The following is a 12345-nucleotide window of genomic DNA, read 5'->3' on the forward strand; positions in this document are numbered from 1 at the left end:
ATTAAGAAATGAAGCTAAAAAAATTACTTATAAACTCCTTCAGGCTAACAAGCACCTCTCAATTCAGTTCAGTTCAATTTAAGGAATGTAATGAGCTAGTTGACCTCACTGTCGGCATCCACCCAGCATGCAATTCACCTGTGAAACGCACCGTAGCACAGATTCGTGCTTCCGCTTTGCATTCCAATAAGCTCACATAGCTTGGCAGTGGTACATGTTGTGGTGTGGAACGCACCGGAGTGCAGGACTGCACTTCCGGTTTGAAACCCAAAGTGGTCACATGACCAAGCAATCACATTTACTTTTATTCATGCCAGGCTTATATAGCCTGACATCTGCACCACTTGCAATACAGCTACAATAATATGGGCTATACAATGGTACTATTCACTTAGCGTCAGTGCAGGGTGCAGGCTATACAACGGAACTATAAACTTAGTTGTCAGTGCAGGGTGCAGGCTATACAACGGAACTATAAACTTAGTTGTCAGTGCAGGGTGCAGGCTATACAATGGTACTATACACTTAGTGTGTCAGTGCAGTGTGCAGGCTATACAACGGTACTATACACTTAGCGTGTCAGTGCAGTGTGCAGGCTATACAATGGTACTATACAATTAGCGTGTCAGTGCAGTGTGCACGCTATACAATGGTACTATACAATTAGCGTGTCAGTGCAGGGTGCAGGCTATACAATGGTACTATACACTTAGCATGTCAGTGCAGGGTGCAGGCTATACAATGGTACTATACACTCAGCGTGTCAGTGCAGGGTGCAGGCTGTACAATGGTACTATACAATTAGCGTGTCAGTGCAGGGTGCAGGCTATACAATGGTACTATACACTTAGCATGTCAGTGCAGGGTGCAGGCTATCCAATCATTCTATACACTTAGTGTGTCAGTGCAGGGTGCAGGCTGTACAATGGTACTATACACTTAGCGTGTCAGTGCAGGGTGCAGGCTACACAATGGTACTCTACACTTAGCGTGTCAGTGCAGGGTGCAGGCTACACAATGTTACTATACACTTAGCGTGTCAGTGCAGGGTGCAGGCTACACAATGGTACTATACACTTTGCGTGTCAGTGCATGCTACAGGCTACACAATGGTACTATACACTTAGCGTGTCAGTGCAGGGTGCAGGCTATCCAATCGTTCAATACACTTAGCGTGTCAGTGCAGGGTGCAGGCTGTACAATGGTACTATACACTTAACGTGTCAGTGCAGGGTGCAGGCTACACAATGGTACTATACACTTAGCGTGTCAGTGCAGGGTGCCGGCTACACAACGGTACTCTACACTTAGCGTGTCAGTTCAGGGTGCAGGCTACACAATGGTGCTATACACTTAGCGTGTCAGTGCAGGGTGCAGGCTGTACAATGGTACTATACACTTAGCATGTCAGTGCAGGGTGCAGGCTATACAATGGTACTATACACTTAGCATGTCAGTGCAGGGTGCAGGCTATCCAATCGTTCTATACACTTAGCGTGTCAGTGCAGGGTGCAGGCTGTACAATGGTACCATACACTTAGCGTGTCAGTGCAGGGTGAAGGCTATCCTATGGTACTATACACTTAGCGTGTCAGTGCAGGGTGCAGGCTGTACAATGGTACCATACACTTAGCGTGTCAGTGCAGGGTGAAGGCTATCCTATGGTACTATACACTTAGCGTGTCAGTGCAGGGTGCAGGCTGTACAATGGTACTATACACTTAGTTGTCAGTGCAGGGTGCAGGCTATCCAACGGTACTATACACTTAGTTGTCAGTGCAGGGTGCTGGCTATACAATGGTACTATACACTTAGTGTGTCAGTGCAGTGTGCAGGCTATACAACGGTACTATAAACTTAGTTGTCAGTGCAGGGTGCAGGCTATCCAATCATTCTATACACTTACAGTGTCAGTGCAGGGTGCAGGCTGTACAATGATACTATACACTTAGCGTGTCAGTGCAGGGTGCAGGCTACACAATGGTACTATACACTTAGCGTGTCAGTGCATGGTGCAGGCTATACAATGGTACTATACACTTAGCGTGTCAGTGCAGGGTGCAGGCTACACAATGGTACTATACACTTAGTGTGTCAGTGCAGGGTGCAGGCTATACAATGGTACTATACACTTAGCATGTCAGTGCAGGATGCAGGCTATACAATGGTACTATACACTTAGCGTGTCAGTGCAGGGTGCAGGCTATACAATGGTACTATACACTTAGCGTGTCAATGCAGGGTGCAGGCTATCCAATCGTTCTATACACTTAGCGTGTCAGTGCAGGGTGCAGGCTATACAATGGTACTATACACTTAGCGTGTCAGTGCAGGGTGCAGGCTCTACAATGGTACTATACACTTAGCGTGTCAGTGCAGGGTGCAGGCTACACAATGGTACTATACACTTAGCATGTCAGTGCAGGGTGCAGGCTGTACAATGGTACTATACACTTAGCGTGTCAGTGCAGGGTGCAGGCTACACAATGGTACTATACACTTAGCGTGTCAGTGCAGGGTGCAGGCTACACAATGGTACTATACACTTTGCGTGTCAGTGCAGGGTGCAGGCTACACAATGGTACTATACACTTAGCGTGTCAGTGCAGGGTGCAGGCTACACAATGGTACTCTACACTTAGCATGTCAGTGCAGGGTGCAGGCTACACAATGTTACTATACACTTAGCGTGTCAGTGCAGGGTGCAGGCTACACAATGGTACTATACACTTTGCGTGTCAGTGCATGCTACAGGCTACACAATGGTACTATACACTTAGCGTGTCAGTGCAGGGTGCAGGCTATCCAATCGTTCAATACACTTAGCGTGTCAGTGCAGGGTGCAGGCTGTACAATGGTACTATACACTTAACGTGTCAGTGCAGGGTGCAGGCTACACAATGGTACTATACACTTAGCGTGTCAGTGCAGGGTGCCGGCTACACAACGGTACTCTACACTTAGCGTGTCAGTTCAGGGTGCAGGCTACACAATGGTGCTATACACTTAGCGTGTCAGTGCAGGGTGCAGGCTATACAATGGTACTCTACACTTGGCGTGTCAGTGCAGGATGCAGGCTATACAATGGTACTATACACTTAGCGTGTCAGTGCAGGGCGCAAGCTATACAATGGTACTATACACTTAGCGTGTCAGTGCAGGGCACAGGCTATACAATGGTACTATACACTTATCGTGTCAGTGCAGGGTGCAGGCTATACAATGGTACTATACACTTAGCGTGTCAGTGCAGGGTGCAGGCTATACAATGGTACTATACACTTAGCGTGTCAGTGCAGGGTGCAGGCTACACAATGGTGCTATACACTTAGCATGTCAGTGCAGGGTGCAGGCTATACAATGGTACTATACACTTAGCGTGTCAGTGCAGGGTGCAGGCTATACAATGGTACTATACACTTAGCGTGTCAGTTCAGGGTGCAGGCTATACTATGGTACTATACACTTAGCGTGTTGGTGCAGGGTGCAGGCTATACAATTGTACTATACACTTAGCGTGTCAGTGCAGGGTGCAGGCTATACAATTGTACTATACACCTAGCGTGTCAGTGCAGGGTGCAGGCTATACAATGGTACTATATACTTAGGGTGTCAGTGCAGGGTGCAGGCTATACAATGGTACTATACACTTAGGGTGTCATTCAGACTCGCTCACAAGCACTTGTGCGCTCGCAAGCGGGTCGATATTCGGCCCTGCGTAGGCACAGCGGCCGCACTGCATGTGCACAAGCCCCGGAGCGGAGAGAGAAATTCTCTTGCTCCAGGACTCACTACAAAAGGGGCGGCTGTCGATGGTGATGGACAGCTCGCCCCGTTTTGTATGCGGGGTGGGGGGGTGGCTACACAAATGGAGGTGTTCCCGACGGAATGCCTGCCATTTGGGGGTGGCCCCACTGACATCACTCGTGATGTCAGTGGTGACCTTCCGGCTCTAATAGAGCCGAAAGCTCACTGGGGCTTGTGGCAGATGAGACCCTACCACAAGGGTCTCATCTCAAGCCCCGATGGTCGCGAAGGACTTGACCATCGCGACCATCATCCTGGCCGCTCGCAATAGCTGTGGGTGGTCACCCAGAGCTATGTGAGTGGCCAGGAGGCTGCAGCACAAAAAAAATAAATGCCCAGACTCAGAGCGAACGCTCTTTCAGAGCGTCCGGCTCTGAATCCAGGGCCTCTCTCCCTATCAAACTCCCCACCTCTTCTAATGGGTTCTTAAAACCAAGCTCTTTAATCCTTCCAGCTCTCATCCTAACCCACTGCTCCATGCTTCTTCCATTCTGTCTACCCCATCTGTGTCACCCCTATCTCGAGCAGGACCTTCTTCCCTTATGTGCTTCTCCTTCCCTTACTTTTACAATCCCTTAATCCTAACTCCCCATAACTGCACCAAGCACTTGGTTGCTAATGCCCTGCTACTTATTTAAGTGTTATAATCAATATTGCAGCAAAATGTGTTAGCCATGTCCTTTTCCATCAGTGTTTGGCACTGTAAGTCATTGTTTTCTTGTGTTGTCTATTGTTTATGTACTTTATAAGGTGCTGCAGAACCTTTTTGGCACCATTTTAATAAAGGATAATAATAATAGTCTTCCAAGATATGGATGGTAATAAGTGAGTGTTTTCTTGTATTATGTTCTCTATATGGATTGACCCCATTAGTCCTTTCTTTATATCTCTCTTCAGGGTATAATGAGTAACCGGAGGATTCTCATCGCTGCGGCCTGGTTTTCATTTGCCATGTTCCTAACATCAGAATGGATTTTAAGCTCTGATACAACCTCTCATAGGAAGCACCATGTATCCAACAACTTGACAGCAAAACAATTGCCAAGTGTTAGAAAATCAGTGACTCTTAAAGATGGAGAACATGATTACTCCTTAAACCTCCCCAGTTTTCAATTAGAGTTCCCACATCTGCAGAGCTACCAATGCTCACTGATACACAGGCCACGTGAAGAGCCTCAAGGTGGTATCTACCAACCACTGGTGGTCCTGGCTATCAAATCCCACCCAGGCTCAGGCCACAGGAGATCTGCCCTGAGGCAAACATGGGCCAAGGAACAGGAGATACACGGGTATAGAGTAAGACCAATATTTCTGTTGGGAATGACATCATCATCCAGCCAAATGAAGTTAGTGAAACGTGAGAACCCAGAATTTGGGGACATTCTACAGTGGGACATCACTGAGGGACATCACAACTTATCACTGAAGGAGCGTTGCTTCCTGGAGTGGCTGCACAACCATATCCCACATGTGGCTTTCATATTTAAAGGTTAGTTAGCCAAACTGATGGAAGGTGAGTGTTGCAAACTATTTAAAAAAAACCCACAAAGACAAATTAACCAATTCCTATTTGCCACTGGGCAGGGAATATTGGTAGACCAGAAAGCTTTGACTTTTACTAACATTGCACAGATACAGTATTTTCCTGACTTTCCTTAGCCACAGTCTATGTTCTCACTGTGGTTGCATTGCAATGGTGCATTCCACTGTGCCCCACCTTGGTGAAGGCAATTTGTTTAGGTAGCTGGGAAAAAAATAGCCCCAACCATATCATGCTGATTAGTAGACACTAACACATAAGAAAGTCTTGTGGCAACTGGTAGACATCAAGGCCCACCAAATGGTTTTATGTTATCCAGGGGTTTTACCAGCTTTGGTGAGATTTTGCTTGTCAGGCTGTACCTGAGGTCCCTGCCACTGCTTCCCTATTTAGACTGGTGCATGATGGCCAGGTTGCTTGAACTGCCAACTGGTAGTAAAGTATTGTGGCATTTATAGGAGGCTACTACCAATGTGCATGTTCTTTATTTTAGGAAGATGGGATCAGGCCCACTGCATGCCAAATTGTAAGACATAGCCAGACTATTCTTATATGTGGGTAATTTCCATTCTCGGGGATCCCCATTATGCAGAACAGCTTGTGGGGTAACTAACATTGTTTCACCATATTCTAACTATGAAAAGACTTTGAGGATATCCTCCATGCCATGAACAGAAGGGCACTTGATCCTCTCAGCATTACTGATCATCATTCCTCTTTGAACCCCCAGTCGTCCTTAGGTGCAGCCAGAGCTCTCTCTATAGGTATGTCTGTAACGGAGGGTTGTAGGTCCCCAGGGTCTAACCCCTTCCAACAGTTCTGGAACGCTGTAAAGCTACCCGGAATCAGCACTAGTTCATACCAACAGTCCTAAAACAACCCACGCCCAGCTAATAATATTTTGTTGCAAAGCAGCAGGAAAATATGGGACTCTTGAGAGTCGGTAATGAACGCAAGAGACTCATCCGTATTCTGATTGTTCTTGTTGGACAATGACTCTGTCTATGGGTCCTCATGTTACCTTGGATGGCACTTCAAAATAGAGCTCATAAGATTATAGGGGTAATTAGGGTCAAAAATTGTCCCACTGAGATGCTTTTTATCCAGGCCAATGGTGTTGGGTTGCAGGGGAAGATGTTCCTTTGGTCACTACAGTAAGTACGGAAGGAGGGGAGAGCACAGGCTGCTGGATGTTCCAAAATTTCAGATATAATGTGGTCCTTCCAGCTATTATTTCAGTCCAGATAGTGTGGTTGGTCAGGGTGCATAGTGCCCTAATGTCCTTAATGGTCATGTGTTGGGGTTGTCCACAGTGCAACTAATTCAGCTCCTGTTCTGACAGGGCATGTATTCTCCACCAGATAGTTGAAGCCCACAATAGTCTCAAACTAGAGGTCCCTTCTGTCCATATCTCTTAAGGGGTATCGGATATCAAATAGGAGCAATAGTGGCAAAACTCTAAAAGGGCACTTTTGCTATCATTTCCATTAACCAGTCTAAACTTATATATATGTTCTTACGCTGTCACCTTTGTGCTGGAGTCAAGTTTCCCAATTCCATGATAACATTTCTACTTGGCTGACATGTTTTCTACTCTTTAACTTACATTCTCTCAATTTTGTTTTCTCCAGGTAGACCATCTTTCACCTACTGACATAATTGCTCCCTTGTATCCCTCACTCATTTTCTCCCAGTTCAGTTCCTTCTCTAGGTTACCCAACTGGAACTTCCACCTATCCAGCCAAAACTTCCTTTGCTTCATTTAATCTATATTCAGTTTATTCTCAACTGCCCTACACTTCTCTGCTATAATTAGTCTGTTGTCTTATCTTCAAAGAACACTCCTTACAAGATCTCACAAAAGAGAGCAACAGAAAGTAGAGATCTGCACAGACCCTCAAGTTTTGGTCTTGGTTCTAATTCATCATCATATTTTTGTTTCGCTTTTGGCAAAACCACCCTGTTTTGTTTCGGATTCAGTTTTTGATTCCTTAAAAATCGTTAAAAATCTGTAAAAAATCGATAAAATCAGTTAAAATCACATAAATTGGAGCTGTTTAAATGCAATCTTGAGTTCAGTGTTAAAAATCCGAGTTCTGAACTGACAGTAGACCCAACCCGGGACTCGGCTCCAAAGTGATTCTGAAGTGGGACTCGATATGACATAGGTTTGGGTATGTTAGTATTTCAAGAAAACTGAGCCATATATCTCTAGCAAAAAGTAGATAAGTATCTATTTGAGTGACATCATTTTCCCATCAGAGAGGGTCCCTTGTTTTATTATATGTGTATAAAGTTGTACATACTGTTTGGTGATCCTCTGTGTTCCACTTACAGGTGATGATGATGTGTTTGTGAATCCAGAGGCTGTGGTGCAGTATATTATAGAGAACGGTTCTCCAAACATCTTACATGGCAACTACCAGCACCGCCCAATAGTCATGCGTTACACCAAGTACCGCATCACTCGCAGTCTCTATCCATTGGAGAGATACCCAGGCTTTGTATCAGGGGGTGGTTTTCTCTTCCCCGGCTCCTCTGTGAGGAGATTATGTGAGGTCTCACAATTTATGCCGGTTTTCCCACTGGATGATGTGTATTTTGGCTTCTTGGCTCTGGCAGCGAATATGACTTACAGACATGACAACCGCTTCTATGTGACTGGATTGCGGTACGATGTGTGTAAATACAAGGAGGCCCTTGTTGTGCACGGTATAGACTCAGAGAGAATGGTGCAGATATGGAAAGAGGTGCAAAATAGCACATGCTGAGAGACAGGAACCAGCTCACAGCTGCACAGACGGAGGAAACGCTGGGATAAATGCTCCTTCTGTATAGGACAGTGGGTGTAAATCCAGTATGCTTGTCACGTTACAGAGGTAAGGACGAACAGAGCTGGAGTGGGTAACATATAACTTCAATAAATATTGAAGAAGTTGAAATATGGTGGATGAAAAATAATATATCGTTATTCTAGATATAAATACGACTTGGTTGAAATATGTACAATCTTTACAAATACACAGATCATAAAACTCATACAAAAGTATTCACAATACAATCGGTTTCAATAATAAATTGTATCACCTAGAAATTCCTGGACCTTTACTAGTATATACTGTAGGGTCTGTATAGGTAGGTTTTGACAAGTGAGCAAAACAAAAAAGGAAAAAAAACTCTTTTTGGGGGCACTCTTATACAATTTTAGTTTAAAATAATTATATTTAATAGATATGCATTAAAAATTTATATGGACACATAAAAGACACATAGAAGAAAACACAGAAAACATTTAAAAACTTCTTGTCCTTCTTAGATGGACAATGGGACAATTGCTTCTTATGTATTGATAATGGGAAAGTATCCTAGATGAATAATCCTTAATGATTAGGCGGAAATATTTGTTAACAACACTGCTCCAATGCAGGTGTTGATTTAATATTGATTCAGGCACAGATAGTTAAATGGTTAAATTATTGGGTATAAAATACAGCATAATAATCACAGGTAACCAAAAAAAGAGAGAAAAGAAACGTATACCCAGAAACCTGAGTGAGACACAGATGACCTTAGTCTGGTGACACTACGTTGTCAGATATAACTTCTCCCCTAGGCGTATAATGTGGATAACAATTACAGATATCAATCGTATAGCCTTTGATATTTATATATACACAGTTCCAGGAATATAAAAGACATGTATCATATAATAAATGCAATGACATCAGACATAAATCTTAGGCATCTGACATAATATGATTAAGATTCCCGATGATGTCAGATTTATTAACTGTGCAATTCTGCATTGGCATATGACGTAAGTAACAAGTACAGATATCAGTCATATAGCTTTAGGCAATTCCACAAATATAGGAAAGATGCAAATTCAGAACGATAAGAGCCTGCTTGTGTGCATATATCATATAACGGTAGCCATAATATCAAACACAAATCCTAGACATATGACAAATTATTGCCTACTGTGTAGTTTCAACATATATTTGTTAATTTCATACAATCTTAACACAGTATCATGCTGATATATTTATTTTGATCTGATTGTCTATGATGACAAAATGTGTCTCAGATTTTATAAATCCGCAGTTTGTAGCAGTACCAGGTTTTCTGATCTTAGCAATATCAATGGTCGGTATACCTTTAGATGCAAACACTCTTAATAGTCTCCTGAGCATCTGTCTATGATAGCAAACTGTGTCTCAGATATTATAAGTCTGCAGTTGTAGCAGTACCAGGTTTTCTGGTCTTAGAAATATAAATGATCGCTGTACCTTTAAATGTGAAATCTATACATATTAATACCCTCTTAATAGTCTCCTGGGTATCTGGTATGGTATGAGTGTTGTAAGCACTCTAATAGAGAAAGGATGTCTAGCACCTATGATCCAACTACTGCTGCTATCCCGTGTGGATACTAGTCCAGGGAACGGGAGGTGAGAGAGCAGCTGGTAGGGCAGACAGAGGTAAAGTATAGAGACACTTCTGCTGTCAGGACCAGCTACCACCCACCACCCTGTTGTTAAAAAACATTGCAGGGAGGTAAGGGAGGTGCTCAATGCAGACTAATGAAGGATTTGGTGAAAGCTCTGGATAAAGAAGGCCAGGCTTTCAGTTATATGAAGGAAAACTTTCCGAAGTTAAGCAAAGTAAAGCTAAAAGAAGGCATATTTGTTGGCCCCAAATAAGGGAACTGCCTATGGATAAAATATGTAATGCTGAATTGATGGAAATTGAGTCTCATGCTTGGTCTTCCTTCAAGGCTGCTGAGTGTGGATTCTTAGGGAACAAAAAAGAGGCCAACTACACGTGCCCATCGTAAATGAACTATTGGTCAGCTACAACTGAGGGCTGTATTCAATTAGTTTCGCATCCGCAAAAAACCTACCTGACTTTTCGCCTTCATTGCGTGTTTTGGATGCGAAAACTTATGGTGCGCGTCCCCGCTTTTCGCCGTATTCAATTACTAAACAGGCTAAAATGGCAAGTGGTGAATGCAGAACAGGCAGAAAGTACTGTCAGAATTGGGGAAATCAGTATGAACCCCCCAAAAAGATGCACTAACATTGGGGATCAATGTAGAAGTGTTCCAATAGCCCTAATAAAACTAATTGGGGTACTGAAGTTTTTTAAGATCCTTGTTATTAGAGTCCTTGCAAAAATGGTGAAGAATTGCATTTAGCAGTATTTTTTGGTGAAAATAAGAAGTCATGTTAAATTTGGGGTACTTGAAAATGGGTACTAGCATATTCTAATGTCATACAAGCACCTGCAATCCCCAAAACACTTGGCCCCTTCTTAGTGCACCCCCAGAAGCTTATTTCACTAGTTTTTAAAGTTGTCCCCCCCACTTTTTTAATTTTTGCCCCAAATTTCTAAGGCACTTTTTTGGGTGTTCCTGGAATTTTTTATTTCTTTTTTGGGGTGAAATGTCCTTTGGGCGGTGTACCAAGGGTTCTAAGAGGTTTCCCAACATCTGTACCCACAATATAGATTTTACACCTTTTTTCTCCTGCTATTCTGTGGAGAAAAAGTTTTGCCAATGAATTAGGCAAAAACACATATTCACATGCCAGATGCAGAGGAGTCTTTACATATATTACACTTTGTGATGCATGCAATAGACCATTTATCTCCTTTCGATATAATATTTCCTAGTAGACCTATATACCGCTAAAGGTCCTGGACTTTCCTGGGCGGTACAATTTATTATCCATAATATCAATTTTATTGTGATGACTTTTGTATGATTTTTATGATCTGTGTAATATAAATACGGCTTGCTTAAAATATGTACAAACTTTAATATCTAAAATAACGATAGATCATTTTTCATCTACCAGATTTTAGCTTCTTTCAATCCTTATTGAGGCTTTATGTCACCCAGTCCAGCACTGGTCATCCTCACCTCTGTGTGTTGTTTCTAATTTATATGGGAGATTGACACCCACCCTTCAATAACTGTTTTACTTGACTGAGACCCTCTGGGTCATTATTTATCTTCTATTTATGTATGTCACCTTATTTGTACCACTGTCTACAGAATTGTTTAAGATATAATAAAGACTATGGTATATTTTTAATCACTTTGGTTTGTACAGCTGATTTCCCTGCCTGGCAGAGCTGCAGTAATTATTCCTGTAGTTTTTATCAGTCCAGTTTGTGATTTTTCTCTGTTCTACATTGAAGACATATATAGGCATATTTATCACACAATATTTATTACACAATATTTATTACACAGTATTTATCACACAGTATTCATCACACAATATTCATCACACAATATTTATCACACAGTATTTATCACACAATATTTATCACACAATATTTATCACACAGGGCTCTATTTACTACAATCCGCATATTGAATGCGGATTGTAGTGTGATATTACCGAGTGAATTCGCATTGCGAATTCAGGCAATATCACAGGGATTTACTATAAATCCCTTGCAGGGACAGAGCTTGCGATAAAGCTCTGTCCCTGCGGATCCTATCAGCACTCTAGTCGCGGTATTTTTGGAAAAAATACCGCAACTAAGAGCCAGCGCATGTGCCGACCGACCACTGCTACTACCCCCCCACTGATGCTAAGCCCCACCCCCCAGTGCTAAGCCCCGCCCCCCACAATTGCAGACCCCTGCAACCCCCCCCTCCCCCCCCCCCGCGACCCCCCCCTCCCTTCATTACACTTACCTTCATCCTCCTGGCCTCCGGTGATCTTCTCCGGGCTTCCCGATCAGGTGATCTCCCATACTGCACTGGGGCCCGATCACCTGATGACCGGGCCCCAGTGCACTGTGGGAGACCAGCTGACCGGAGAGGAGCCATCACCAGAGGCCCGATCACCGGTCCCTGGATTCAGGTAAGTGAAAAAAAAAATGTTTAATTTTTTTTTCTTTTTTTACAGTAATCAGCTTGCGGTCTGCTTAGACAACATAGCTGATTACTGGTACCGGCTCCCGCCTCTGCTCTCCCTGTT

At 43.3% G+C, this 12345-nt stretch overlaps 1 protein-coding gene across 1 annotated transcript; it reads left to right on the top strand.

The window, feature by feature from the left end:
• The first annotated feature begins 5049 nt into the window (after positions 1-5049).
• LOC148474550 (beta-1,3-galactosyltransferase 5-like) lies at positions 5050-8212 on the top strand. The gene is made up of 2 exons (XM_088458445.1): positions 5050-5296; positions 7685-8212. Exons 1-2 carry the CDS (start codon positions 5128-5130, stop codon positions 8116-8118), a joined length of 603 nt encoding a protein of 200 aa, XP_088314571.1. The 5' UTR covers positions 5050-5127; the 3' UTR covers positions 8119-8212.
• Positions 8213-12345: the final 4133 nt, after the last annotated feature.

The sequence above is a fragment of the Taudactylus pleione genome, unplaced genomic scaffold (genome assembly GCF_031769625.1).
Source record: "Taudactylus pleione unplaced genomic scaffold, aTauple2 ptg000833l, whole genome shotgun sequence".
NCBI classification, from domain to species: domain Eukaryota; kingdom Metazoa; phylum Chordata; class Amphibia; order Anura; family Myobatrachidae; genus Taudactylus; species Taudactylus pleione.